The sequence below is a fragment of the Fusarium vanettenii genome (assembly GCF_000151355.1).
Source record: "Fusarium vanettenii 77-13-4 chromosome 2 genomic scaffold NECHAsca_18_chr2_1_0, whole genome shotgun sequence".
NCBI lineage: Eukaryota > Fungi > Ascomycota > Sordariomycetes > Hypocreales > Nectriaceae > Fusarium > Fusarium vanettenii.
The window spans coordinates 716,607-744,303 of NW_003315867.1; the positions used below are offsets into that span (position 1 = coordinate 716,607).

General features: G+C 52.3%; 8 protein-coding genes across 8 annotated transcripts; all 8 read left to right on the forward strand.

Annotated features, from left to right (window-relative positions):
* The first annotated feature begins 2,779 nt into the window (after positions 1–2,779).
* Positions 2,780–7,694, forward strand: NECHADRAFT_66100 (uncharacterized protein). The gene is made up of 9 exons (XM_003045779.1): positions 2,780–2,861; positions 3,884–4,177; positions 4,262–4,328; positions 4,705–4,752; positions 5,226–5,273; positions 5,326–5,378; positions 5,531–5,694; positions 5,748–6,813; positions 6,863–7,694. Exons 7-9 carry the CDS (start codon positions 5,537–5,539, stop codon positions 6,863–6,865), a joined length of 1,227 nt encoding a protein of 408 aa, XP_003045825.1. The 5' UTR covers positions 2,780–2,861; positions 3,884–4,177; positions 4,262–4,328; positions 4,705–4,752; positions 5,226–5,273; positions 5,326–5,378; positions 5,531–5,536; the 3' UTR covers positions 6,866–7,694.
* A 274-nt stretch (positions 7,695–7,968) lies between these two features.
* Positions 7,969–9,115, forward strand: NECHADRAFT_66103 (uncharacterized protein). Its single transcript, XM_003045780.1, has 2 exons — positions 7,969–8,079; positions 8,135–9,115. Exons 1-2 carry the CDS (start codon positions 7,996–7,998, stop codon positions 9,044–9,046), a joined length of 996 nt encoding a protein of 331 aa, XP_003045826.1. The 5' UTR covers positions 7,969–7,995; the 3' UTR covers positions 9,047–9,115.
* A 309-nt stretch (positions 9,116–9,424) lies between these two features.
* On the forward strand, positions 9,425–10,554 carry NECHADRAFT_33473 (uncharacterized protein; the record flags this gene model as incomplete). Its single annotated transcript, XM_003045781.1, has 3 exons — positions 9,425–9,618; positions 9,663–10,330; positions 10,379–10,554. 3 exons carry the CDS (start codon positions 9,425–9,427, stop codon positions 10,552–10,554), a joined length of 1,038 nt encoding a protein of 345 aa, XP_003045827.1.
* Positions 10,555–10,934: 380 nt separating this feature from the next.
* On the forward strand, positions 10,935–11,705 carry nec52677 (uncharacterized protein; the record flags this gene model as incomplete). The annotated part of the gene is made up of 1 exon (XM_003045782.1): positions 10,935–11,705. The coding sequence occupies one exon, from the start codon at positions 10,935–10,937 to the stop codon at positions 11,703–11,705; it is 771 nt and encodes a 256-aa protein (XP_003045828.1).
* A 1,060-nt stretch (positions 11,706–12,765) lies between these two features.
* Positions 12,766–14,011, forward strand: NECHADRAFT_33136 (uncharacterized protein; the record flags this gene model as incomplete). The annotated part of the gene is made up of 3 exons (XM_003045783.1): positions 12,766–13,004; positions 13,053–13,374; positions 13,433–14,011. The coding sequence occupies 3 exons, from the start codon at positions 12,766–12,768 to the stop codon at positions 14,009–14,011; spliced, it is 1,140 nt and encodes a 379-aa protein (XP_003045829.1).
* Positions 14,012–15,181: 1,170 nt separating this feature from the next.
* Positions 15,182–16,758, forward strand: NECHADRAFT_57875 (uncharacterized protein). Its single transcript, XM_003045784.1, has one exon. The coding sequence runs from the start codon at positions 15,407–15,409 to the stop codon at positions 16,613–16,615; it is 1,209 nt and encodes a 402-aa protein (XP_003045830.1). The 5' UTR covers positions 15,182–15,406; the 3' UTR covers positions 16,616–16,758.
* A 7,247-nt stretch (positions 16,759–24,005) lies between these two features.
* Positions 24,006–25,001, forward strand: NECHADRAFT_33990 (uncharacterized protein; the record flags this gene model as incomplete). Its single annotated transcript, XM_003045785.1, has 1 exon — positions 24,006–25,001. One exon carries the CDS (start codon positions 24,006–24,008, stop codon positions 24,999–25,001), a length of 996 nt encoding a protein of 331 aa, XP_003045831.1.
* Positions 25,002–25,261: 260 nt separating this feature from the next.
* On the forward strand, positions 25,262–26,754 carry NECHADRAFT_76072 (uncharacterized protein; the record flags this gene model as incomplete). Its single annotated transcript, XM_003045786.1, has 3 exons — positions 25,262–25,482; positions 25,587–25,693; positions 25,742–26,754. 3 exons carry the CDS (start codon positions 25,262–25,264, stop codon positions 26,752–26,754), a joined length of 1,341 nt encoding a protein of 446 aa, XP_003045832.1.
* Positions 26,755–27,697: the final 943 nt, after the last annotated feature.

Here is a 27,697-nt window from a genome sequence, read left to right on the forward strand (position 1 = left end):
TGGCTTGATCGAATGGCGGGCGTGGAAGTGGGCAATCAACAGGGTCTGGAAAGTGACCAATTCCTGTGTGTGTTGGTGGGAGGCAAAAAATGAACTATCACGAGGATGGTTGAACCCTGGTGCACCGCACGTCTTCCTCCTCCACGTTTGCCTTGGCGCCGATGAGCGGCGTACCGAGATCTTGCTGGGAGCAGGGCATTTCGGCATGGGGATTGGATCCACGCCACACTGTCAGTTTGAGTTGACACCATGTGAAGGAGGGTTTATGACCAGTGCGTCTGTACTGTACAGTACTTTGGGGTTCGCATGCTGAATGCGAACAAAGGGAGACTCGCACGGTTGGTTGACCAACAGTTATCGCAAGCTGTTGTCTCGAGTTGCAGGGTCCAAGTGAGACAAAGACAGGCCATCATTTCGCCAGTAACCTATCTGACAACACGCCGAGCCTGAGAGGCATGAGAGCGTTGTGGGTAATATCTTGGTCTGAAGAGTGTTCAGCACTGGCCCTCTTGATATACAGAGTGGCGAGAAACCAAGTCAATGCGATTGATTGAGCATAGCATAACCTGGTCAACGCTGATTGTCCTGCCAATGATGTGTAGCACACCTGGAAAGAACTCGGCCACAACTCTTCGCCTCAGCTGTCGACCTCTGGTTGTTCCTGTAGCACGTCGTAATGACGAGGGTCCGACACAACGAGGCTTGCCCACAAGACGAAGCAAGGGAGAGATTTTGTGGTTGAGACAGCAATCTCGGACATTGGACCCTTTCCGTGATGAAGAAGAATCGCAAACGAATTGACCACGATGACCAGGAAAATGCTCAGTCAAATGAAGAGCTGAGACAATGTCGCTACCTTTTTGGTTGCGCACATTCCCGCACTTGGTCCGCACAAGCAAAATGGTGACTTGACCAGAGAATGACGGGAAGACGCCCTAGACTCCCCGTCATTCCACGCGCCCGCGCTGCTGCTGCCAAGGTCCAACTTTACGAGCCACGGCTGTGAAAAAAGAGGCCAGTTGCATCTGTCTCGATGTCATTCAGGCCTCACGTTGGTGTTGTCGATCCAGCAAATCATGGCTGCAAGCTGCCCTCCTTGCTGCTGCCGGCCTCTTTTAACTGGACAAAGCGAGTCGTGAGCAGGCCCTTGCCAGTTCGCTGCCGTTGGTCGACTATCGCCGGTTGCGTCCTTGCCTAGATCGGGTTTGCCCTCTCGATCAATCAATCCATCCGTCAGTGCTCCAGATGCCCTATGATTTCATGATCCACCTCGAGCAGGGCTGCGCTCACAGGGGTACGGTACTGCTAGTTCGTCTCGCCCAGCTCCGTCCGGCATCCAGCGCCCAGCGTTCAGCGTTCTGGCTGGCTGCCCGTCAATCCAAACGGTGACCGGCGCTGACTTGACTTTAGCTGGACTTGACCTGGGCACAAGGGATTGTAGCGATAGTGGCACGCCCGCCGTCAGGGATAGCCCTGGTTTCTCAAGCCCACAGGGCAGGCCTTTTCAGCGCAGCAGGCACACCAAAAGCTTCCATGGCTGATACCCACCACCGGTTCTCAGCCTGCCCCAAACCTGGCTTCGCTCCGTCCACGGTACTTGATACGAACTGTGCCGGCATCGTCGAGAAACGACCAGGATCCCCCATCGATCGCTCTGCGGTCCCGGGTCTCTGGTGATGAGATGAGGATGGGCTTGTTTCTCATGTTTCGTCGGCACTCTCTGACCATCAGCATCGCCCTCTCCGTGATGCTGTATGGCCCGCGCCGAGACTGAAGCTGCCGGATGCATCAAGTTTGGATACTGTGCGGCGAGGAGTGAGAAGCAGCTAGGGCAGGGCCCACAGCTCTCGTCTCTGTCCTTCTCCTTCTCCTCCCTTCCATTCTCTCCACATGGCGACACACACTTTTCTCGAGACACGCCCACCCGCAGGGCACGTCTTGCGCCCTCCCACCACCATCTCATCTTCACAGGTAGTGAGCCTCCTCGCCGGGGGCCTTCCCCTCCACTGGAAAAGTAATTCGATGTTGTGCGTTTCGTTCTCCAAAAAGCCCTCTTCCTGGCCCTTGCCCCCTCTCTTGTCTCTGGTGCTGTTTCCTTTTTTCTTCTCTAGTCCAGTGCCTTGTCTGCCTGCCTGTCTGCCTGACCTGTCGTAAAAAATCTGCTGCTTCCAAAAGCAATCCATCGCATCCTTGGTCGTCGTCTCTTGTCGCCGTCTCCGTCGTCATTCCCATCGTCGTCGTCTCTTGTGTCATTGCTTCTTGTCTACATACTGCTGCCAAGTTGCTCTCGGTCGCCAAACCAAACGCTTTGTCCGCGTCGGTCGCGTTACGGAGTCTCCGTTGCTGCGCCTGCTTGCCCAGGTCCACGCTGCGTGCGCTGCTCTGCGCTACTCTGCGCTACAGTACCTAACCTACCGTTGCCATCATCCATCTCATCTGGGTTCCGCACCGCACGCCCTGCAGCCGCTCCGTCACTCGCCCAGCGACTTCATAGCGTCATTCGTCCGTCGCCGTGTTTCAGTGCCACCCTTAGCACGCCCACTCCAAGATCCAAGATCCCCTTGTCAGCGGATACGGCAGCCCTCACGCACGCCCCCTGGTCGATAATTTTCCCCTACCCTCGTCCCCGCGTGCCCCCGATTGTTCCCAGGACCAAGGCCCAAACAAGGCAAGGTTCAGAAAAAAAAGCTCTTGCCTTTTTTTCTTTGCCGTCTCCCGCATTACGACTCATCCCACGACTCTCTTTCTGATTCTTCCCCTCCATCATCTTTGTCCTCATCACGGTTTTCACGGCTCTTCCCTTGCGCGTGTTTCGGAAAGTTGGCTGTGACAGTTACTGTTGTTTTTGTTGGCGCCTAAAAGTGAGTATGCTTTTCTTCGTTGCCCCTTTGTCCGTCGATTCCCTGCATTGTATCGTGTTGTGCGCTTGTGGTTGGCATTTGTGGGTGGTTTGGTGGAGGCCTGTGAGATGGAGAGAGTCTGGCATCGTCTTGCCTACTACGCGCGCCATGACGAACGATGCGAACGTTATCAACGGCCGAGTCCGTAACCGCCTGGAGTCTGCTATGGAATTGATGAGTCCATCGAGGCATCGACCTTGATGAATCGCAACCCCGCCCCACTGTTGAGCGTTGGTTCTGCTACATCGCGGACACACTTCGACTGTGATCGCCTACCCTCATCGCCTATCCGACCTCGATCGCGCGCTTCGGTCCGTCTTCGCGCTAGATGCGCAACCTCTCGCCTTTGTCGCATTCTCGCATCGTCACTCTCGAGATTCGCACCACTATCGCATGGTTGAGCACGTCGCGACCATCAGTCTCGCACCTTTGTCAAGCCAAAACACCATCGCCATCGTCATATTTTCCAGGAATCAATACCAATGCGCCGAACCGCTCCGTCGGCCTCCCAAGATGCGCCAGAAGTCGATTGCTTGGAAAGAAGGCTCTTGAAACCCGAACAGCATAGTGGAACGATGGGCATCAAGCGCATTGCTTAGGCTCGGAGCATACTGTTGGACTTCCAAGGCGCAAACTCACAGCCACCCCGCTTGGCTCGGTGTTATTCCTCCTGGTGGAAGTCTGGAGATTAGGCATCCTGCGCCCTGTATCGCTACCTGATGAGTCTCGGCCTGGTTCCTCCTTGAAAGACTCCCTCAAGGACCCGGGTTGAATTGGAGTCACGGAACATCGCAATGCCATTTGCCCGTGGAGGGTGGGACTGGACCTGAGGCTCCTGGTGGACCACTCAACACATCTCTATCAGCCCAAAACTGGAACCATATCACGGCCTCCATCAGCACCTCCAAAGCCACTTGCCATACCTAACCTAGACGGCGGCAATTTGACCAATCCCCGGACATTGTGCTAACATGCAACAATAGGTTCAGCTCATTTCGGGAACGTTTGCAGCTATCTTACCACATTCCTTTGGAATTTCTGGTAAAGCGTATCAACCCGTGTGAGAACGACGATTTCGCGTTTTGCACCTCAATCCCTCGAAAGCATTTCATTGCTAGTACCGGCGTGACGGCGTCTGAGAGACTCTTGATTCACATCTGTACGACTACTTTTCGGAGTCTTGGTCTTGGGTCTGGACATTAGTCTTTTTCCAATTCGTTCCCACATCCCGGTTTCATTTGCAGATTCTACCCTTTGGGAATAGACTCGGCGTGAAGGTAGGCAAGCTTTTGGTGGCAAAGTCGGGAGTTGATTCTCGCCGACGTCGCTGGTTCCAATACTTGTGCTAACCCGGCGATCAGGTCTTACGATCCAAATATAGCGACTTACTTCGTTGTGCTCGTTTTCAGTACACTCGATTCCTCAACGGTAAGCGGCAGACTTTGTTCCCCTCCGGTTCTACTCCCTTGATGCTCTGGATGGCGGGGACCCTCCTTGTCTTGAAGGTTTGAGATCACGGGTGCCCGAGTCATCAGTGTTGAGTGGCAGCAACCATCATGCAGCATGACCCAGATTAAGCCTCAAGATCTGTCTTCTGCGCCATCATAATTGTTGGGGAGTTGTCACGTTGCTCTTCGGTGACGTGGAAGAGGCAGGAGCCGAGTTACTTAAAGGGATTCACTCCCGAGTCGCAGCAAGAGCGCCTCCCAACTCGACATCTCCCCTCCCGCTGCATGCGCATCCTTCTTGACACCTTTTTGTTCTCGCAATCGACTTCGAGCAAATGCTGATAGGCCTCTTCTAGCTCTTCTACGACTTGTGTTTACGACGTGTACGAGTTTTATCACGCACGGTAAGTGATGATTCATTTGCGATGTTTATCCCCTGCCGTCGGGCTATCGGACAATGCGGCCCTCGGAGGAGCTGATGGTCGAATCCTCCACCGGACAAGACATCAACAAACCTGGCGATGGATTTTCAAGGTCCAGCGACTCGCGGAGTTTCCAGATCCTACCGACATGGAATTTTTCCTGAACGGGATGATTTTCTGGTTGCTGATTCACCAACCACTGTTGCGCCAGCGCCTCTCTGGCGGGCACTGTCAGCAGTGTCTAACATATCCTCGGCATCCTTCTTTTTGCTCTGGCTCTGGCTGTGGCTTTGGCTCTGGATACACGGCGAAGCGTCGGCTCTGTTGACTTTGTCCCACCTCGCTTTTCCCCACTTGATTTTTCTCTCCCACATCACCACTTCGCATAGCCAGCGGCCTGGCTTAATGCGCTTTCGTATCAGGACTGGTACAGATTGCTAATTCGCCTGTTTTAGCCTCCTTTCTTTGTTGCCTTGCTCATCTCAGCTTCGCGACGTCTTCTGGTAGGTCGAATCTCCAGGCGCAAAGTATAGCCATGTGTGCTAACCATCACAGAATTGCACCTTTCGCTCTCGCATCTTTGATCATCTGAGCTATTCTTGACACCAGTACGTGCATCTTCGATCAACTGAGCTACCCTCGACTATCGGTACGTCGCGCGCCACACTACGAGCCAATGGCCGCGAGCCCCCGACCGTCGCAGGATACTAGCTCTTTGGTCAACCCTTGACTGATGAACTGTGGTTAACATACTATCTAGCTCGAAATGGACCCTCTCAACGCTCCTTTCTCTGGCGTCCCGGCCAATGGTGGCGCTCCTGCCAACCAAATGTCGTTCCCCAACGGCACCCCTCCCAACCCCGACATGGGAGCCGTTGCCCCTCCACCGGGCGCTGGCCAGGAGCCTCCTAAGACGACTCTCTGGTATGTTGAAGGATGAATTGGCTTGTAGGGCTAGCATGGCTGACTGAGAACAGGATGGGAGAGCTCGAGCCCTGGATGGATGAGAACTTCATCAAGGGTGTCTTCCTTTCGGCCGCCGGAGAAACCGTCAATGTTAAGGTTATCCGTGACAAGAACTCCGGCAACGCTGGCTACTGCTTCGTCGAGTTCCAGTCCCCCGACGCTGCTACCAAGGCCCTTGGCCTTAACGGCACCCCTGTCCCCAACAGCTCTCGTCAATTTAAGCTGAACTGGGCCTCTGGTGGTGGACTCGTTGACCGTCGGGACGACCGTGGCCCCGAGTACAGCATTTTCGTTGGCGACCTCGGCCCTGAAGTCAACGAATACGTTTTGGTGTCCCTTTTCCAGGCCCGTTTCCCCTCGTGCAAGTCCGCCAAGATCATGACGGATGCCATGTCCGGTCAGAGCCGTGGCTACGGTTTCGTCCGCTTCTCCGACGAGAACGATCAGCAGCGGGCTCTTGTCGAGATGCAGGGTGTCTACTGTGGCAACCGACCCATGCGCATCTCTACTGCCACCCCCAAGAACCGTGGCAACCACGGCTTCGGCCACGGCCAGCACAACGGCGGCCCCATGATGGGCGGCGGTGTTATGCCCCAGCAGCAGATGTGGAACGGAGCCCAGGGCTTCTACGGTGGCTTCAACCCCGCTACCCAGATGAACCAGTTCACCGACCCCAACAACACCACCGTCTTCGTCGGTGGCCTCTCCGGCTACGTCACCGAGGACGAGCTGCGGTCCTTCTTCCAGGGTTTCGGCGAGATCACGTATGTCAAGATCCCTCCTGGCAAGGGTTGCGGTTTCGTCCAGTTCGTCCACCGTCACGCCGCCGAGATGGCCATCAACCAGATGCAGGGTTACCCCATTGGCAACTCCCGTGTCCGCCTGAGCTGGGGCCGATCGCAGAACAACTCTGGTGTAGGTACTCCCTACCGTCCTGCCCCTCCCCCTCCCCACTACATGGGCATGCCCAGCCACGGTCCCGGTAACTACGGCCCCCAGCACTTTGGCGGCCCTGCTCCTGGTCCCCAGGGACCTCCCGGACCTCCCGGCCCCCCCGGACCCGCCGGTCCTCCCCAGGTGAGTAGCACGGAGCATGTGGAAGGAAACATCTCTAACGTGTGTCTAGTAATTTGATCACGACCAACTCGTTGACGAAGGGGCTTTTATACGACCAACGCCCCACGCTATTTTTTCCTTGGACTCAATTATCTTGCCTTGTCATTAGCCATCGTGTCTCGCAGATTTAGACTGCCTGCCGTGGCTAGTGAATGCGATGATACCCATGTTGCCTTTGACTTGGGATCATGGCTCTTTAAGTTTTATGGCAGCTCTGGATTTCCGATACGACACCACGCACCCCATTCCCTTGGTCTGAATCATGATTGGCGTTGGAGATTTTCGGTCCCCCTCCCGGTGGATTGTCATCAGTTCAAATTCATTTAAGCTAATTGCTGCTATGCTTTCTTTCCGTTTGCTTTGGTCACTCGCTGCTTTTCCTTGCTGCTTCTGACTGTTTTCAACTCTGGCGAACATGGTACTGCGTGATGTTGTCATGGCGTCGTTGCAAGTCTTTACCGCTCTCTGTCTGGTTATAAATGATTCTTCGTAGTTGGTCCAATCATGAGGGCTTAGCGAACTAGTCATTGGCTGAACGTCTTGCGTGACGGGAGATGTGGTCACGAAGGAGGAGGATACTCTTGGGCATGTTTACGAATTCCTGTTCAAAGCTTGTATGGCGCGTTGAGGACGGTTTGTATGGGGCTATACCATTGTACCTGGAGTGTTTGGGGATATTGGAAGCCAAAAAGTCAGGGGGTTCAAGAATGGTCTGGTCTGGTATGGTTGGTCTTTGGTGTGTGAGGTTTGTTTCTTGACGAGTGGCGATGAGGAGTTTGGCTTGTGGATTAGGGAGGAGTTTTGCAGCAACAACTGAATCAAGCCCTTCGTTAGCAGTGAAGCTTTTGGATGAGATATCTCCACACTTCTGAATCACCTCCACCTACGATCAGCTGACGTAATTGAGGCCAAGACAATAGGGTTTCTCGTCTGATTGGGTGTGGTTGTGGATTGGAGGAAGTTTCTAGGTGCGCCTACATCCGAGTTTAACGAGTGTCGATGCAGCATGATATCTTCATGACCGTGTGCTAAGGTATGCGGGCGAACTCTATTCCGCAGCAACTTAAAGACGACGCCTTCCCTTCCCCTTTTGAGCCATTCACACTGAACCAACTTACTTACTGTTGATGCAAAGTACAAACCATGTCCTCCTCTCCCACCGTCGACTTGACCCCATTCCCCGCAGCCGCCCCCGCGGGTCCCACGACCGAGCTTCGCTTTGCAGACGTGAGCCCGAGATGCTATGAATCATTATTACCTGTCCCATTGACCGTTGTTACAGGTGGCTGTTACGGCGACTGCGAATGAGTTCAAGGGTATCTACCGTGGAAAGAAATGTCACGAGCCAGACTTTGTTCACACCCTGGAACGGGCCAAAGAGGCTGGCGTGAGCAAGGTCATGCTCACCGGCATGTCCCTCGCTGATGTGTCCTACAATGAGGCCATCGCCAAGTCCCGCCCTACGCAGTGCTACATCACCATTGGTGTGCACCCGTACCATGCTTCTGAGCTGGATGAGGGCGGTAAGACGTATCTCAATGATCTAGAGCAAAAGGTCAAGGATGCGCTGGCGCAGGATCCTGTTCACATTGCCGCCTTTGGTGAGCTAGGCCTCGACTACGATAGGGAAGTTCATGCATCCAAGGACGTGCAGAAACGTGCCTTCAAGGCTCAGCTTGATCTCTTTGTTGAGAACAAGTGGGATCTTCCGCTGTTTCTGCACTGCCGTGCCGCGTTTGACGACTTTGTCGAGATCATGACACCCTACATGGATAAGCTGCCCCGCCGCGGTCTCGTCCACAGCTTCGTCGGCTCCGCGTCGCAGATGGAGAAGCTCGTCTCCATGGGCCTCGATGTGAGCGTCAACGGATTCAGCTTCAAAGACGCCGAGAGTCTAGAAATGGCATCGAAGATCCCACTGGGCTCACTACAGATCGAGACGGACGCGCCGTGGGGGGAGCTCAAGTCGACCTCGGAAGTTGTGAAGCGGTACTGCACCAATGCCAAGGCTCTTCCGGCGTCCAAGAAGAAGGACAAGTGGGATGCAAAGTGCATGATCAAGGAAAGGAACGAGAGCTGTTCAATTGAGAGGGTTGCGTTTGTCGTTGCTGGGTTGAAGGGTGTTAGTGTTGACGAGGTTGCCGCGGCGGCGTGGCAGAATAGTGTCAAGATGTTTGGCCTCGGAAGAAGATAATGAATAGTATATATATGCATAGTATGGACCTACATAGTATGATTCTACACAAAATCTACAGGTTCAAGTAAAGGACTAGTCTCGATACGTGATGGACACTACCAGGTGAAAGTGGCTGACGAGAGCCAGTGGATCCAGACGTATTCGGATCCAGATGAAGCTATACGAATATCGAAACTGCGCCTCATAATTGGATCCTAAACGAGTCAAATACTCGTTATCGATCGTGAACTTTTGTTTCAAGATGCTCAAGGCTGCAGTTTTGAGGGTTGCCCTTAACAACAGGCTTCACCGCCCAGGCAGCGATCAAGATAAAATGGACGCATTCCCCATGACAGGTTGAGGCACATTCAACGGAACTTGACAACTTGACTCATCATGCCTTTCGATCTCAACTCTGTTCCCGACTATGATGACCTTCCCAAGGTTGAAGGTATGCCCAAGGGCTGTGCTTGGGGTGTCTTTGACCAAGACGGGGAAAAGGACATGGTCGGAACACTCAACTTCCTGACTCCAGAGGTTGTCAAGAACGCTGCTTTAGAAGTCAAGGATGGAGTCTCAATCTCTCTCAAGTAAGAAACATTCCTTCAATTGTGACGGCACTGACCCGTCCAAGCTGGCCCATCAATGCCATGAACAAGCTTGCTATTCCTGGGCGCAAGGCAGCTGAGCATAGAGTCCTGTACATCCCCGAAAGCCTGGCTGAGCTTCCTTTCGAACAGGGCAAGTCGTGGGACGATGAACTTGACTTTAATACACAGGGCAGCAGCCAATGGGATAGTCTATGCCATTTTCAACACCAGGACTCTGGCTTGGCTTATAATGGTGCAAACCCGGACAAGGAAGCTTTGTCTGCTGAGTCGACTGCCTCGAACACCATGCCGACGTTGGATCACTGGCATACACGAGGGTGTATTGCCGGAAGAGGTGTCTTGATTGACTATGTTGCCTACGCCGAGGAGAAGGGTATCGAGTTTCACCCTTTTGACGGAAACCGCATCACTGTGGAGGATCTGGAGGCTTGTGCCGCACACCAGGGTGTCGAGTTCCGCCCCGGTGATGTTCTTCTTGTGAGGACTGCGGCTACAGAAGTCGTCGACAAGATGGACCCCGTAGGTTTGGGCAAGATGACCGCCGCCAAGCTCTCTGGTCTTCACGGGTGCGAGGAGACTGCGCGATGGCTCTGGAACAAGCGCTTCTCGGCTGCTGCATCCGACTCGAGCAGTTTTGAGGCGTTTCCCCCGCTGAAGCCTGATGGATCAATCGGTGGGATGAAGGACCTGGGTAAGTCAATCGCCTGAGTTATTGAGAGTATTGGTTAATATGGTATAGTGCTTCACACATATTGCCTCGGCTTCTTTGGCATGTCAATTGGCGAACTATGGGATCTCAGCAAACTAGCCGCATACTGCAAAGAGAAGAAGCGCTACTCTTTCATGATCACCTCGTCGCCTTTGAATCAGCCGGGACTAATTGGATCGCCTCCAAATGCGCTGGCCATCTTTTAAGCGTTGTATGTAATTGAGGGAGGACAGATGAGGATAGCCGCCGATGGACTCTCCGCATTCGCAGGTGCCGGATTTCCTTTCTTGGAAGCCCGATGGGGGCGGGGTGGAGGTCTTTGAGGAGCGATTAAAATGTTCCCATGACCTTGAAGGATAGAGAATAAATACTTCTTGATGGTTTGTTACTTTTGCGACCAAATATAATCATCGAATCGGCAATCGTTGGTTGAATAACCTGGGTCCAAGCTGAGCGTTGGCCACAGTCCTTGAGCAAGCGATCATCACCTCGAAAACCTCACCTACCGAGGCAACATTGACCAGTTAGAGCCGAGTTCGAGTTCGGACTTGAATCGCTTACTCGAGTCTCTGATAACACAATCAAAATGGCATCTATTCAACGACCTAATCGCCGCATCGTCGGCGTCTCGACAAAGCTGTACTTCTCCGCCGCTCGTACCCGGGAGTATGTCGATCAGCTCCTACAACTCCTCTCCGTCGACTCTTCACTCCTCAACGATATTGACGTCTTCATCATTCCCGACCACGTAACTCTCGTATCAGTCATCAACCAAGTCAAAGACCACAAAATCTGGTGCGGTGCCCAAGATACCTTCTGGGAGGATAGCGGCGCCTACACAGGCGAAGTATCGTCTTCAGTCCTAGCCGAAGTCGGAACCCGTCTCGTCGAGGTCGGCCACGCAGAGAGACGTCGAATCTTTGGCGAAACGGATGAAATCACGGCAAAGAAAGCAGCCGCTGCCGCGCGGAACGGGATGATCCCCCTGGTCTGCATCGGCGAGCAAACCCGGGGCGAAACCCACACGACAGCCGTGACCCAATGCCAAACCCAGATCGAAGCCGTCCTATCAGCCGTCCCGGAAGATGCCGAAGTAGTCTTTGCCTACGAACCCGTCTGGGCCATCGGAGCAGCGGAGCCAGCAGCTGCTGATTATGTGGTTGGTGTCACGTCTGCGATTCGGAAACTGGAGAGCATTCAGAAGAGAAGCGGGTCTACGAGGATTTTGTACGGGGGGAGTGCGGGACCGGGATTGTTTGAGAAGCTCAAGGATGGTGTTGATGGATTGTTTTTGGGGAGGTTTGCTCATGATCCTGACAGGTTTGTCAAGACGATTCAGGAGGTTGCTCGGGGATGAAGCTGTCGTGGGGATATTCGAGGCCCTTTTGGAAGACATATTGTCTAGTATGATAGATTCACTGATTTTCGGTATCATGATTACTTCTATGACAAAATGGAACGCTTCTCTACGGCAAGAGGCCCTCTATGACTTTGCCATAAGACACTTAACCCCTCCCTGAAGGCTCTTAAGGACGTGAGGGGTTCGTTTGAAACTTCTGTGTCACCATAGGAGTGCTCCATGATTTTCTCAAGCCGATTCATCTAAGGCTATTCAGATATGGGCCGCTTTCCACGGTTTATGTCTTCATGCCTACGGTAACCTGAAGCAGTAAAGAAGAAGAGATGTTTGGTATTCTCCCAACACAGGTCGGCGGATCACCCGATGCCGTGAATCTGGCAAAGACTTGCCTTATTTCAGATCTTGGGGATATCAAAGAATTTGTCAAAGTTAAAGAGAATGAATGAGTGAGCGATTCATGCCTTCATGCGGGCAGGCCCTTTATACATGTCAATCTCGACTTACCGCCGTATCATTACCAATCCGACCAACTACGAAAAACCCGCAGCCCATTATCGAAGGATCAGATATTTCCTAACCCAATTGGAGGAAAAGCATCAAGATCCTAGATCTTTTCCTATCCAGATCCATACTCGGTTATCTCAACTTCAGACGCGCCGCATTCGGATTGCCTCATTGTGGATCTCGTATTCGGGATCTTGACCAAACACCAGCCTTGGAGCAACCCGCGGATAGTCGTAACCGAGCGATACGCTCTATCGTAATTCTTGTTCGTTTTCGCAAAAGGATTGCAGCAAGAACTACATGGATGAGAGGTAGGTGTTTGAAGCGAGCCGCAGGAGGTTATGGGGTTGGCCAGCGAGCTTTCAATCTTAAGCGATGGGGAGTATCAAAGCCAGCCTCCGCTACGAGGGCACCGCAATTGTATATAAACAGAGGGTTCTTCTTGATTGAAGTTTCTACATCCATCACTCAATTAGTCTTTTTCTTTATTGTCTGTTCATTGTCATTCTTCCAAATTCAACAACTCAACTATCAGAATCAACAAACCAGCACAATGTCAACCTCAGAACTCATTTCCTATGACGAGGCGAGGAACCATGCCTTTGACAGTGTTCTTCACCGACAGTCAAAGAATTCCAAGGGCGGAATGCGTGCCATGATGAACAAGAACAACAAGGCCCATGCTGCTGCCGTTGACGACTACTTTCAGTACTGGGACAACAAGAAGGCTGAGGACGAAGTCCAGGCCGTTCGACAGGAGAGAACAGACAACTATGCGAGCCTCACAAGACAGTGAGTTCCTCAATTTCTCTAAACCATGACCATCTACTGACTGTTTAGATATTACAACCTGGCTACAGATCTCTACGAGTACGGATGGAGTCAAAGCTTTCACTTCTGCCGCTTCGCCTACGGAGAGACTTTCCACCGCGCCATAGCTCGCCATGAGCACTACCTAGCCCACAGCATGGGAATCAAGCCGGGCATGAAGGTTCTTGACGTTGGCTGCGGTGTCGGTGGCCCTGCCCGTGAGATTGTCAAGTTCACGGGTGCCCACGTGACGGGTTTGAATATCACCGAGTATCAAGTCGAGCGGGCCAGGGTCTATGCGGACAAGGAGGGTCTATCTCATAAACTCAAGTTTGTGCAGGGAGACTTTATGGTGAGTCTTGTTCTACTCCTCTGCTGCGTGGTTACTTACCAAGGTGTTTGCTTTGTAGAAAATTCCGTTCCCCGACAACTCTTTCGACGCTGTCTACGCCATCGAAGCGACTGTGCACGCCCCTTCGTTGAAAGACGTCTACAGCGAGATTCTACGAGTGCTGAAGCCCGGTGGTGTCTTTGGAGTCTATGAATGGCTCATGACGGAGGAGTACGACAATGATGATCTCGAGCAGCGACGCATCCGGCTCGACATTGAGCAAGGCGACGGCATTGCGCAGATGTTCAAGATCTCGGACGGTCTCAACGCAATCAAGGACGCGGGCTTTGAACTTGAGCAGTACGAGGACCTCGCAGCCAACGATGACGGCCCTGCACCTTGGTACTGGCCGCTAGACAGCGACATGCGATATGCGCAGTCTCTCGCCGACATGTTGACCGTGATCCGGATGAACAAATGGGGTCGTCTGGTGATGCACAACTTTATCGGTGCACTCGAGAGTCTCTGGATCGCACCCAAGGGAACAAGAAAGACTGCCGAGAGCTTGGGCAAGGCGGCAGATGCACTGGTTGAGGGTGGTAAGAGGAAGTTGTTTACACCCATGTACCTGATGGTTGGCAGGAAGCCCGAGGCTTGATGAGTTTTTGACAGGGTTTTCATTGGGCAGGTTGTAAAATTGATATCATCTGATTTTGGAGGGATTGTGTAGTATTGGTATTCCATTAAGCAGTATAGATGCACGAGATAAAGAGGCTGAAAAGGCGGCATGTTTTGGATTCTGGAATCAGCGGGGTCCACACGAAAGTGCAGGTGAAAGCAGGTGCATATGCAACCACTACAAGGGCCGTTTAAGGAGGGCAACCATTAGCAAAGTCGGTCAAGCAGAGAGAAATATCGTTTCCATTTTATTGCTATTCGATTCAATTGAACCAATGCTCTGGTACTTTTGAGGGCCTTTTGAGTGTCGTCTAGGGTACCCACGTGCCCAAACCTTAACCAACGGTTAAATCGGCTGCCCAGACGCTAAAACCTCTACCATGTCGCAACCAAATCTCACCCAGCCTCTCTTGACCGCGCGTCCGACAATCACACGGCAAGGTTTTGTGATGGAATCATGCGGACGGAACAGCAGCGGCCCGGGGGAGGGAACGATCGAGAAGCCGCTATGGATCTTTTGCTGCGCTGGCATAGTCGCCGACAAGAGAGAGAGGCGTAGGTCCCGGAAGATATGCCACCCGCTTACCAAGTGCCGCGAATGGAAGATCTGTCAGCGGGCCCTAACCCCGGTCATCGAGGCAAGGCAAGGCGCAGTCTTGGCTTTTTGTTTGGGCTTGGAGATGGTGGCCGATGCTTGTCGATAGCATGGACCCCGGGAGATACTGGCCAGCCGGTGCTTGCCCAGATCACGGCGTCAGGGTTCAGTCCATGGCATTGACGACTTGTCCTGTTGTATGACGAACCCAGGTCGCACATCGTAGCGAGATCATTGGAAAACCGTACTGTACAAGGGGACCAGCTCCGATGCCCCAATGATGATCCCTCACAGGGCTAGTAGTACGCGGCGAATGGAACCCGTCCATCTCACGTCATCATCCCCTTCGTGGCGGCTTGCTAGCGCCTCCCATCCATGAACGCCAGCGGTTCAAGGGTGGGAGGGGATTGCGCGTGTGGCTGGCGATCGCTATTCCTTGAGACAGAGCTCGGCTCGTGCTACACTGATGCTTGCTACTGCTAGGTCGGGGATAATTTTTAATGCCCTACGGTCCCCCCTCCTCTTGCGATCGGCTTGAACCCTCTTGTCTCTTCCCCGCGAGTTGGGTTTGCTTCGTTGCGACCGACAGTTTCTCTTCCTCAGCAACACTGAGCAACCCGCACCGGCATAATAGCTTATCATTTGTGTTACGAATCAAGCTTGGAAAGAGACGGAATATTCTCACATATCGAGACGTGCGACGCAACGAAGACGAAGCCAAGGTCAAACAGCTCCAGAAACGAAACGAAACACCAAACACAAACATACTCAGACGTCACCATGCTGCGCAAGAAAGAAACCCTCACCATCATCACGCCGATTCCCGGCTTCATCCCCCGCCAGCTTGCCATCGACCTCCTCCACTCCCACAGCGAGATCATCACCCTCAACCCGCTCGTAATCTCGCACAAGCCTATTCCAGCGCCTCGCAATGCCGCCGCCGACGAGTACTACAGCACCTGGTATGAGATCACCGAGCGCATCCAGTATATCCCCGGAATGGGCAAGATTGGCTCTGGCAAGCTCACCTTCAACGGCTGCTTCCACGATATGCCCTGGGGTATGCAGTCACACATCTATATCCCTCTTGGTGTCGACATGAGGAATCGTTACCGGGTCCAGGGCAACCAGCCAGGAATTGAACCTCCCGAGCAGCCCGAGCTTGGCCTTGAGGAGTTGGGTGCACCCAAGGAGGGACTGTATCTGCGCACCGACGTCGACCTCAAGTGCAACATTACCATGATGGGCTTTGTCAAGGCCGAATCGAGAAAGGCCAGTGTGGAGATGGTTAACCGCATGGTCAAGAAGGCAGAGCTGCTTGATGCCGGCATTCTTAAGGGCATGTTTGAGGACGGAAAGCTCAAGACCATTAACCCTGCCGATCGATCAAGCGTCGCGAACAATCAGTTTCTGCGACAGCAAACCATGGCCGCCGACAATCAATTCCCTCCTGGCCCTGCTCCTATGAGTCCAGCTCCTCTTTACTCTCAACCTTACCAATACCCTCCTCAGCAGCAGCAGCCGCAGCCATCACCAACATATCAGTACGCGCGCCCGGGCACAAGCGGTTCTCAGTATCCCCAGTCGCCGTACCAGATGCAGCAAGCACAGGCCCAAGCGCAGACGCCTCCGCCACCTTTCCAGAACACCAACAACTACGCGCCTCCGATACCGCCAAAGACATCCATGCAGACCATCCCCATGGAACTCCCAGGTGACTATTATCACCCGCAGCGATCGCCAAGCCTGCACCAGTCCCAGCCGAGCCCCAACCTTGCCGCCAACAGCTACCGCAACTCGACCGCATCACAGGTCTCTTACGACCCAAGATGGTCTCACCCGCAGGCGAGCCCGTCGGTGCCCGACTCGCAGAGGAACAGCATGAATTCCCAGCACAGCGGGTACCCGGCGTCCCCCGGTCTTGCCCCTCAGGGTTTTACTGCCGAGTTATCAGCGCACAACGAGACGGCCGAGGAGCATAAGCACTAGCGGAAGCAAACTAATCATGACAAAAGCTTTTCTGTTTTTATCACATTCTTTTATGGAGCCAATGATTGCGCGGGATGGGTTGGAGTGCTGCAGGTGATACACGGGTCAGGCGTTGAGGTGCAAACTTGGTTATGTAGTTACGATTTGGTGCAATATACCCTGTTTTTGCAACTGAGATTCCTTTGTAGTGAAAACATGCAAACCTGAGAGAGCCAGTAGCCGTCGTTGCGAATGGCTGATTAATTGATGATGAAGCACGACTATAAGAACTGGCCGTTGTCCCCATGTTGGGCCGTACCGCAGAGAGCCATCCAGAACACCTACGATTGGGACTTTTATATATCCAGAACATATGTCGATACGAACTTTGTATATACCTACTACCACAGCATTTCCCTTGGTTGTCGCTCTCCTTCCTGCCCAACACACTACGGCAGCCCACCAGACTTGGAGGTCGCTCAACAAAGACAAGCGATCGCGATGCCAGAGGGCTGGTATCAGCTGGAGGGAGTTTCTCAGCGGCTAGATTCGCTTCTTGTTATCCCATCTTTCACCTATATACCCCATTCAAATCTTCTCGAGCACGGAGCACCCCTTGAACCAACTGAGCGCCTCTATATATAAGACCTGCACAGCCGTCTCTGCGATGTAGTCCGTCGAGCATTTCATGACTGGGTATGAATGGCCGGACGGAACGGCCTACCAACATGAGCGAATGATGGATCCCGAAGCCCAATATCTTCCTGCTTTGGCCTACCACTGGGTTCATCCAGGCCTTGCCTTCGCTGGGTGCTTGCTGCCGACTGCGCGTTACGAGGAGTGACAGACATTCTTGTCGACAGGAGTCAGGAACTCAAAGCAATGTTGGCAAACCTGAAGGGTCGAGAAAAACTGCTCAACTTGTTAACCCATCCATCTGTCCATCGGTCCGCCCCTTATATATCTTCATCACATCCTTGGAAAGGAGCGGTGGTCACCCGATACCTGCCTTCAATGGCATCAATCAGATTTCATCTAAACGATGTCGTGGGTCTGACATCCATCACCAACGCTGCTCGCATCGCTACCACACCATAATATATATAGCACAAGCACCCTTGTGCCCTCTCCGTTTTTCTCTGGAATTCGGACACAGTTGCGTGCGTTACTTTTCTCCCTCAGGTTGGTCGTCTTTGGGAGTCAGCGAATGCGAGACATTCCCAACTGAGAAACGTCACATTTTCCGAAGAGCTACTTCAGACAAGACATTCGACATGAAGCTCGACTTCATATCACAAGATTACGACTTCCTCGTGCCGCCTTTATAAGGCGTATCTCTCTATATAACACCCCTAAGACGAGCACTGCTCATATGCGGGACTGGTCTCTGTTTGATCTTCTAAGTGCCGTGGGAGATGCAATTGCGCGCGCCTCTCGCACCATGCAAGTATGAAGCATGAAAGGAGAGTTATCAATGTAAAAAGCGACGTTGGACAACAAAGCATATGGGACAAGCCAATAACATAATGTGTCCGTCGCTTGGCCTGATATTACGCGGTTGCGCCTTACTGGCACATACTTCCCAGAGCCTATATATATGTACCAGTCTGCCTTGGGAAGGATATCTCAATCCTGGTGCACGTCACCTTACCCAATCTTCTGACTGTAAAGGGGATTGTCGATGCCCGGCCTTCTCGAACCAATCAGAGAGAAAGAAGGAGATGTGTGAACAGCAGCAAGGTTTCGCAAACGAGACATGCCAGGAAAGACACTCGACATGAAGCCCAGCTCGACATAACGCGGCCTCGACTTGCTCGCGCAGACCTCACAGAGAGTACCTATTTTTATACCATCCCTGAGGTGAACGATCCTAAAAAATATCACCTTGTCCCATCTCGGGATTCCATGACAAGGTTGAATTGCGTGGGCGCCTCGAAGCGGAGAGATGAAAAGAGGGAAGTGGGCGCCATAGACACCAAGTACAAGAAGACCTTTGCAAACCAGATTCGTTCCGCTAGATGATCGATATTGCTTACAAAGCGCCTGCCCTCATATCATACAGTCTCGCCCTACTTGAATTGACTTCACAGAGTGAACCCTTCTATATACCACCCCAGAAGCAACCGATGTCTCTGCTCTGGCACACGCCACCTTGTCCCATCTTCCAGTTGCCGGGGGAAATGTGAATGTCTTGGCTTCTCGCATCAGGCAGAGATAAAGAGGGAGATGTATGACTTCGAAAGCAAGTACATCAACCTTTGCCAGCAACACACGTCCAGCGAGGCGATCGACAGGATTTATGAATGGTTTGGCCTCACATTTTGGAGTCCTATCATGGGAGTCCAGACTTCACAGAGCCTATATATATTATCCCGCGATCTACGACATCTTCTGGCTGCGTGGCTTCAGTTCGCTTGACTCCCACTCTACGTCGTGCCAGCTGAAGCGTTACGCGTAATCTCACATGGAATCCCCATTCGCCTTTGTTGAAAGTCGTGGGTATTCTAGCACAAACAATCTTGTCGTATCTGCAGAAATGCAAAGGACGATGCGATTGTGTGGGCTCTACTCTCTCATCGGATCTACTTATATAGCGACACCGCCCAGATGAGGCATAGCGAGCAAAGTGCTCGAAATGGCATATCGCCGTTGGCTGGATCCCACCGACACAGTCTCGCCTGGGGAGAGCTTCAAACTCTCATCACCTATTTTCCACCCCCAGAGCGTACAACGTCATCTTCTAGTGGAATCTTCGCGACATTGCACAGGTCCTCCAAGATCTGACCATGCTCCTGCCTATATACTTCCCCGAGATGTAAAATGTGTTCTTCTCCCAGCGCAACCTCCGACACATACGCCAGATCTTCCGGGTTCTGTGGGAGGCGCCGCAGGGCAAACCCTCCCTATATGTCAACAAAGTCACCTCTGGTCCAGGCAGTGCCGATCCGATTTCAACCAAGACCAGAATCGCTTCTGCAATGGGAAATGCAGCAATTGTATGGGCTTGTCGTGTTAATAGGAGACGAAGGAGGTGAACATCACATTTGACGCACAGCCTGCAAGCGTCATGGTTGTAATGGAGATGCCGACACGTATATACGGCTCTCAACCTTTTTGAAGGCATCTCTGCCGTTCAACACACTTCCTACCTAAATCACATGTTGCAGAGGAAAGTGTGATAATGACGTGGGTTTCCCTTGCTGGGCAGTCGTCAAGAAAGAGAAGAGCCCAGTTGCCACGATCACTGCGAGGAGGCAATCCAGACAACGAGATCAAGATTATATACACAGGGATTGGGGAGTTCTGGATAGCCCCTGTCACTAAGCACCACCCTCTCTCTTGCATTCTCGAGTGTCCGGGGAAATGCACGTACTCGCCGGCTTCTCGTGTTGGCCAGTGAATAACGTCTGTTGGTGACGATACAAGCAAGAGGAAAATTTCGAGGGATGTCCAATTTATATATATGGCAGTCGGCCTCGGCACGCACACAAAAAAAAGAACAATGCCTTGGGAAGCTCCGGCAAGCATTGCACAGAATCCCAATCGTATTCTTGGACGGGTATTTTTGCCCCCCCCCCCTGAGGTACACTCAAAAGTTCCAACCTGCTACTAGCCGTGAATCTCATTTCTTGCACAGAAGTTCATGGTGAATACTTCTTTGAGAATATTGTACTCGACGATATGCTCTCAATTCTCCCATCTGAGCTCCGCGAAAGCACCAACACGCAGCTCATTCAACTATATATATTGAATGCCTACTGAGGAACGACGGAGAAACTATAGGCTGCATTTGACCCTGTAGCACGGGCCAGTGCCCGATTTCCTCGGTTCGCCCAAAAGTCCTGTTTCTTTTCACCCCACTACCTGCATTCCGGTGATGGATATTCCCGATGCAGGTGCTAGCAGAGACTCAACCTCAACGATTTGAAGGTTCCTTGCGTATATATACTCGACTACTAGTCACTGTGGTGGCAAGGCATCAAGGTGATGCAAGACACGAACTCGCAAAGAGCTCTGGTTTCAAGGCAGAAACGAAACGGGGCTCCTATACTGTCTTCTAGCACATTGAGCACCAGGCACTGCTCACAAGGAGCTCGACATTATATATACGTCACTTGGCCTGGGATAGGATGAGATCCACTAAGCGTAGGTTACGCGGATAATGCAGAACTCATCACTGGACGCCCATCAGATCTTCGAAAGATCATGCTATCCGTGAGAGGTTTTTCCCATGGGCAGGTTTCCCTCACCCTTCCTTCAATCCCATGCGCAAGCATGCAAGTTGAATAGGCATATGGCGCGGTCTCAATCATCCGATGTATATGCTCCTTGGCTAGCAGAGCCCCTGGGTAGCAAAACACAGGAACAACTCGCTTCGTGGACGCTGGGAGGGACTATAGCATTACGCTAACAACGGACCGTGCTGTGTGAACTCTTCTATTTTAGCTTTATTCTGGAGAGCCAACACTTGGGATTCTTGAATGTGCCATGGATTGCCAACTCTGAAATCGACATATTCGGGAAATGCTTCAGAACGCTTGTACTCCTGTCGCCCTGTTGTCCCATAACACCGCCATCTGTGTTCTGGTGACTGGCTTCGAGTATGTTTTCCAACGCGAAGACTCGAGATGGCCAGAACTCGGCCTTTTTTTGTGTATATATACTGGGCCTCGAGCAAGTACCATGATGGTATCTGGATGGAGAAGCATCTGCTACCAACCCGTACCAGCAAGCCTCGTTCCGGGGTCCCTGGGCAGAAATGATGAAGCACCAAACGGAACAACCTCCTTGTTGTCGGATGGTTCGCATTCACGACATTGCCTTGGCGGTTAGAACATGGCTATACCTGTGAGGATGCTGGTCGCGATCCTCGTTCAAGCTGTGTTTGTCAACAAAACCTAGTCTCGCTGGTTCCCCCAAATGCACATCGAAAGGGCTTCACCAGCCTATGATGAGCGCGACATCATCAAGACTACGGCCAAGGAGGTTGTTTCCCAGCTTCCCTCTGGGACCTGCATCATCGATCTGGGTGCTGGCGACTCGTTCAAGTTTGCGCCCTACGTCCATGGGTTTCTCGGCCAGGGGAAAACGTGCACCTACGTGCCTCTTGGCTTTTCCGCGGCTCCCTCTCGACCCGGAGGACGCTTTCGTGAGTAAGAAGCATCCGGCGATGCTCTGAGAGCTTTGGGGAAATTGCCCGTGTCGCTCTTTTCACTATTAGCCTGACATGACCATTTTCTTTTCGTACCCTGTTGTCGATCGTGAGCTCAAGTACTCTGATCAGCATCCCGTCACCCAGCGATCACACGTGGCACCACCATATCATTTCTGTGTTTCCCAGAGCTCTCTCCCTCCGCGAGCTTTCGGCACAATGTGTTTCTATATATATCTACCGAGAAACTCTTTTCTACCCCATCTTGAAGACTGGTCATGTGCCGCCGAGCAGCTGGTGTGATGGCATGGTTGCCCCGGCTCTGGCGTGCGTGTCTAATCTGTTACTTCGACCACAACGATTCGGAGACAAGCCAGTCTAGGCCAAAGTGCGTCGCCATCGATACAGTTCACAACTATATATATCGCGCAGCGGGTACGCTGCAGCCGGGGCGGATGGCTGTGAGTCCGGTCCCATGCACCTAGTCTCGAGACAAAGATTTCTCGACCAAGTTCAACAGGAGAAACAAGAGGTTTGCAGTCAAACACGAGTCCATAACAGCTATGGCGTCTTGTGACCAACACCGACCTCCAGCAGAGTGATGGGATAAGGGATGAAGAAACAGTGCGAGGCGTTGGCCAAGGAAGATCCGACTCCTTGTGCAAAAGACCGGGCAGCTCGAGAGGGTGTGTTCTCGCCCTCTGGTATATAAATTCCATCTTCCCGCTTTCTAGGTCCGTCAAAGATCAGACAGAGATAAATAGAACACCAATGCGACATCCTTACCCCAGCTCCCACTACTACGACCACCGATGGCATCCGATGGACTGCCTGGGTGCACCACGCGACTTGGTCCATCCCCAGATGTCGGCGCCAACGAGAGGGTTAAGACATTACGACACAGAAGACGGCTGTGAAGCGAAAACCACTGGAAAAGATAAGGTCCAGTTGTCGAAAGCTTGCCCATCAAAGATGACGAACGAGGCGCCATTGATCACATCAAGGATTGCCTGATGACTGTTCGTCCAACCAACCAACGACGCTCAAAGAGGTGACTACCTTTATACATTCTGTCGATTTACAGACACGGAGCGCATGTGTCTCGTTCACCTCATTGACGGAACATCGCATCCCGTGCAGTCTCCCAGCATCACGTTGAACTAAGTGGCCTCACTAAATGCCCTGCGTTGATCTTCTGGCTGGCCATTGAAACCTTCATCCTAATCTTCACCATCTGATATACTAGAGTGGCCACTACGATGCAAAGAGTCCCGATTTGCCCCGACAGACGGATCGCGACAAGTGGTACAACAAAGCCAGCGCTCAAGTCACACCAATGAGTCGCAGCGAGGAACAAGAGCCCCAGGATGAACTCAGACTGGCCGGGGTCTTTGGCCCTTCTGCCTAAAGAGGAGCCACTTGGGTCAGAGAAGTCGGTCCAAGAAGATGTTAACGCCGACAACCCTCCTTGGTCTTTCTGGCGCTCTTATATAGTTGACGCCTGCGATGCTAAAAATAGCGACTCTGCACTGACAGAACCGAGGCCTGGAAGAATATTCCCACACAGCTGTAGTCCTCCCATGCGGGCATGTATTTGGACTTGTTTGCCTGCGTTTCTGGACAGAACTATCACTCCGCCTAGCCTATCGGCCGAATCTCAAAAACCACAGGGTCAATGAGATTTCCGCTTCATGACCTAGGGAGTTTGTTCTGGGCTCCCACTGTCTATGCTCTTGGCCGCGTTGATGCTATATCTACGGATTTCTATGAATTGGCGGGCATGCGCCGCCATTGCCCGCAACCAGCGACATTGCATGCGACGGCATTCGGCTCCTCTACGGGGACTTTCCGAGACACACCACAGACAGAAGAACCATGTATTTGTCCCGTTGTTGGTAATCGTGGCCTTGACATTGCGGCGTGGCTGCGGCTGGTGGTCGGGATGCGGAGGAATTGCGGACTTGTCAATCCCGACTCCGCTGGCGGGATTGAACAACCTCGGAAACATTTAGGTGCTTGGGTTTGTAAGTTTTGAGGATTCGACATTGAAATGGGTGACATTCCCGGGGTTTCAATTGATGGGGATTTGTAAGGATGAATTGCGAGATTGACAGTTGGGCGAGTATATATGATGTGTGATGATCGGTGTAGTGGTGTAAGTAGGAACAGCAGAATAAGAAACACCCTCAAAGCAAAGATCAGCAAATGATTCGCTGGAAAACATATTGAACTTGATTAAATCTCATCCATCTACTTATCATGGGCCTCTTCCAACCAAGGGTCGACCCCCTTCCTCCCGGCATCGACCTCTCCTCCAAAACCGCCATCGTCACGGGCGCAACATCAGGCATCGGCCTCGAACTTTCCCGGCAACTGCTGGTCTTGAAGATATCAACTCTCGTACTCGCAGTGCGAAATGTCTCCAAGGGAGAAGAAGTCCGAAAGGGTCTTCTTGCCGACACGGCTGTCAAGGCGGCCAACCCACGGGCTGTGGTCAAGGTCATGAAGCTTGACGCCGAGGACTACACCAGTGTTCAGGCCTTTGTGGAAGCTTTTAAGAAAGAGCATAACCGGCTTCATGTATTGATGCTCAACGCTGGAATCGGCACTTTCGGTCGCGAGTTTGCGCCTACAGGCCATGAAAAGAACAACCAGGTCAACTACCTGTCCAACGTCCTCCTGCAGCTCAGCCTCCTCCCTCTACTTGAGGCCACGGCTGAAAAAGAAGGATCGCCGACACGAGTCACATGGACAGGAAGTCGTATGCACAGGCTCACAACACTGGCTAGCAAGGCCCCTTTGAAGCCCGGAGAAGGTGTCATTGAGCACTTTGACAAGGGGAATGCTCCCGCCTTGGCGGGCTACCCAGACAGCAAGGCCCTCATCGCTCTCTTCCAGCTCGAGTTGGCACGGCGTTACAGCCCAGAAAAGGTCATCGTCAATAGCTTCTGTCCGGGAATGGTAGTGACAAATCTGTCAAATGTAGCGCCTGTGTACGTGCGCATCCCCGTTGACATGATCAAGGCTCTTCGGGGGCGGTCGGTGGAGCAGGGAGCCTGGATAGGGCTTCATGCGGCACTTGTCGCAGGAAAGGAGACGCATGGGATGCCATTGGATGATAAAGAGATTGTTGACCTTGGCGCATTTTTGAAGTCGGAGGAGGGTGAGAGGGTGAGGAAGTTGCTTTGGGATGAGACTGTGGAGGAGATGAGAGGGTTGATGGATGTGCCATCGTGGATGGAAGTCAAGGCATGAGATAAGGCTGCGACTCTTGTGTTTACACTTTTTCGTTTGTATCATCAAAGAGAAAGAGATACTGATTCACGCAATGCCAACGCAACGCTTTGTTTTGATGATGCAAGTCACCGAAACAGTGACAAAGACATGCAGTGCAGCACAATTGATGCCTGATTTCAACTCTCACTCAAATCAGGCCGTCGTAGTACACAGCCAGTGCAACACGCATCTCCAACGTTTCATCTCCACCTCAACCAACAAGGTTGCGCTTCATCACGATGAACGGCGCGAGTGAGAGAAGCGTCAGCTGCGCGGGCTGCAATCGCAAGTTCCAGAGCGATGCGGCTCTTCAGCAGCATGTTCGCGACAGAAAGGATGCTGCTCACGATAAGATTCCGGCTGATGGTGGTGATAAGACGACCAAGGTGGTTGGAGCCAACAGTATCGCACCAACACCAAAGGTGATCACACAAACTCTAACTGTTGGACTGCGGCTAATGTGAGTCAGGCTACAAACACCCAGAGCTCGCCAGTGAAGGCGAAAAAGCCCAAAGATAGATGGCTCCTTCATAGCACTAGCACACCTCTGCTCTCCATTCAAAGCTCCCAGGTTCAACCTAGCGATGTCGCTGTGACTAGTGATGGCGGATACGAGCTTCTCTGCAGTTACAATTGGGTCATCAAACCACAACCAACCGTCTACGTCCCAGGTGAATAATTCTGATCCGGTTGGAAGATATCCTAGCTGACATTCACAGGCGAGCCTCCGAGACTTGTCTCCAGATCCCTCCCGATGCGCGTCTCCCCAGACTCAGGCGTCCATTTCATCGACCAAAACAGCTTCCGCGTCCCCAAGTATCCCTTCGAAGTCGTCTTTCAAGCTATGAATGTCATGAACCCTGCGTTCAAGTTCAGCTACGTCGATGTCCTCACCAACCGTAACAGTCTTCGTCACCTACTCGACTTTTGTCGTGGGAAATGCAGAGACAGCTTCCGCATCGACCTGTATCTCATCCAAAACACGCTCGTCATTGAGAGACGTGAAAGATCGACAAAGGAGATGATCAGAGGATCCGGGAACTCGGGTTTTGGCCACAGCTTTGAGGAAGCTATCACTGAGCCGCCACCGGGCATGACTGATATTGCAGGGCATCACCGTGTCCTGCGATATGACCTTGGAGGCTTGAGCTGCGCCGTCCGCTTCGAAGTTGATGCTGTCCATGTCATGCCGGAAGTTGAGAACGGTGTTCAGCAGACTGACGCACCTCCTGGAGGCTCAGTAGATCAGCTTGCCCAGTCACTAGAGAATGTTGCCGTCGGAAGCTCGAAGAAGACTCCCTCATCCCCTGGCTCTAGAAGCGTCCGGGTAATCACCCGCGGTACAGCACCTCCTCAAGCACAAGCAGCAGAGATCAAGTCCATCCGACGCAACGGGAAGCACATAAGCACGATGCTTCCACAGCTCTGGTTCGGCCGGACTCCATACCTCGTTCGGGGCTATCACGACGATGGCAACTTCACCATGATTCGCAACGAAAACGTCGAGGAAAACCTCAAAGACTGGGAGGTTAAGGACCAGAACCAGATGGCTTTGCGCGGCGTGGTATCACTACTAGCACAGCTGCGAGAGGTCGTGAGGAACTCCGAGACGAAGTCGTGCATTGCTGTGTGTTTGAGTGAGAAGCCCTTGAAGCTGCGGGTATTTTCTACGGCGCAGAAGAAGTTGCCACTACCGGAGAAAGTGATTGAGAGATTCTGGGAGAATGATTGAGATGGGATAGCCTCTTGGCTGATGGTAGTGCCGCATGAGGGACTGTATCCCAGTATTGGCGATGGTTCCTTTCAAGAGGAAAAGTAATCGCACTCACGAATTTAAGATGATTATCAGCTCGCATGGTTACAGGAGCTGCGATAACGAATTCACGATGTTCATGTAGTGGTTTTAGAGTAGCAATGAATGCCAGTTTTCAAGATATGGCTAACAAAAGCGCTACTATAATGGCCACAAAGACTAGCAAGAGCTTCAGAACATGAAATCAATAATTCAAAGAGCATTTGACATGTAGACTATTCGCCGAAATTTCAACTGCGGCTGGTGACTATTTCCGTCAGAGCTATTCTCCCCAGCCCATCCTCACAGTATTGCGCCCTGCGCATCATTTAGTCCTCATATCAGGAACCGGCTCATTCCTCTTGGGGCAAGCTGGGCAAAAGAGATCAGCCGAGGTGCGTTCCATTGGGGTGATCTTGCCGCAGTCCCCCATCCTGCCCTTCTTCTTCATGGCCGCGGGACAGATCTCCTGAGACCACGAGTTGTTGTAGAGCTTCTTGCACCAGGCGCAGGTGGCCCGAGTGAAGATGCGCTTGCACATGGCGGGAGCTTTTCTGGTCTTTCCTTTGTGTTGATTTCTTCCCAGGACGGAGAACTGTCGAGTTGAGTGTTGCGTTGAGATGAACTGGTAGGTAGACTTGGAGGAAAGGGATGAGAAGTAAAGTCGGTTAGAGTTCTAACTACTTATAGTTGTTTGGTAGTACTGAATCAACAGGAATTATACATAGGTGTGTAAGACGAGAGACTGAATGAGGCTGCAGTATGGGGAACACAACGTCGAGTTGGGATGGCCAGTGACTAGGAGAACAAGTATATCACGAGGAAATATCACTTATAAACACATTCACCATATCAAAGCTTCATTCATCGCACCCTCATGATC

Excerpts from the sequence above, each read along its gene's own strand:
- NECHADRAFT_66100 (XM_003045779.1), top strand. The coding sequence starts at position 5,537 with ATGGACCCTCTCAACGCTCCTTTCTCTGGCGTCCCGGCCAATGGTGGC. Across the intron at positions 5,695-5,747 it reads CCTCCTAAGACGACTCTCTG|GATGGGAGAGCTCGAGCCCT; the intron begins GTATGTTGAAGG and ends GACTGAGAACAG.
- NECHADRAFT_66103 (XM_003045780.1), top strand. The coding sequence starts at position 7,996 with ATGTCCTCCTCTCCCACCGTCGACTTGACCCCATTCCCCGCAGCCGCC. Across the intron at positions 8,080-8,134 it reads CCGAGCTTCGCTTTGCAGAC|GTGGCTGTTACGGCGACTGC; the intron begins GTGAGCCCGAGA and ends CCGTTGTTACAG.
- NECHADRAFT_57875 (XM_003045784.1), top strand. The coding sequence starts at position 15,407 with ATGCTGCGCAAGAAAGAAACCCTCACCATCATCACGCCGATTCCCGGC.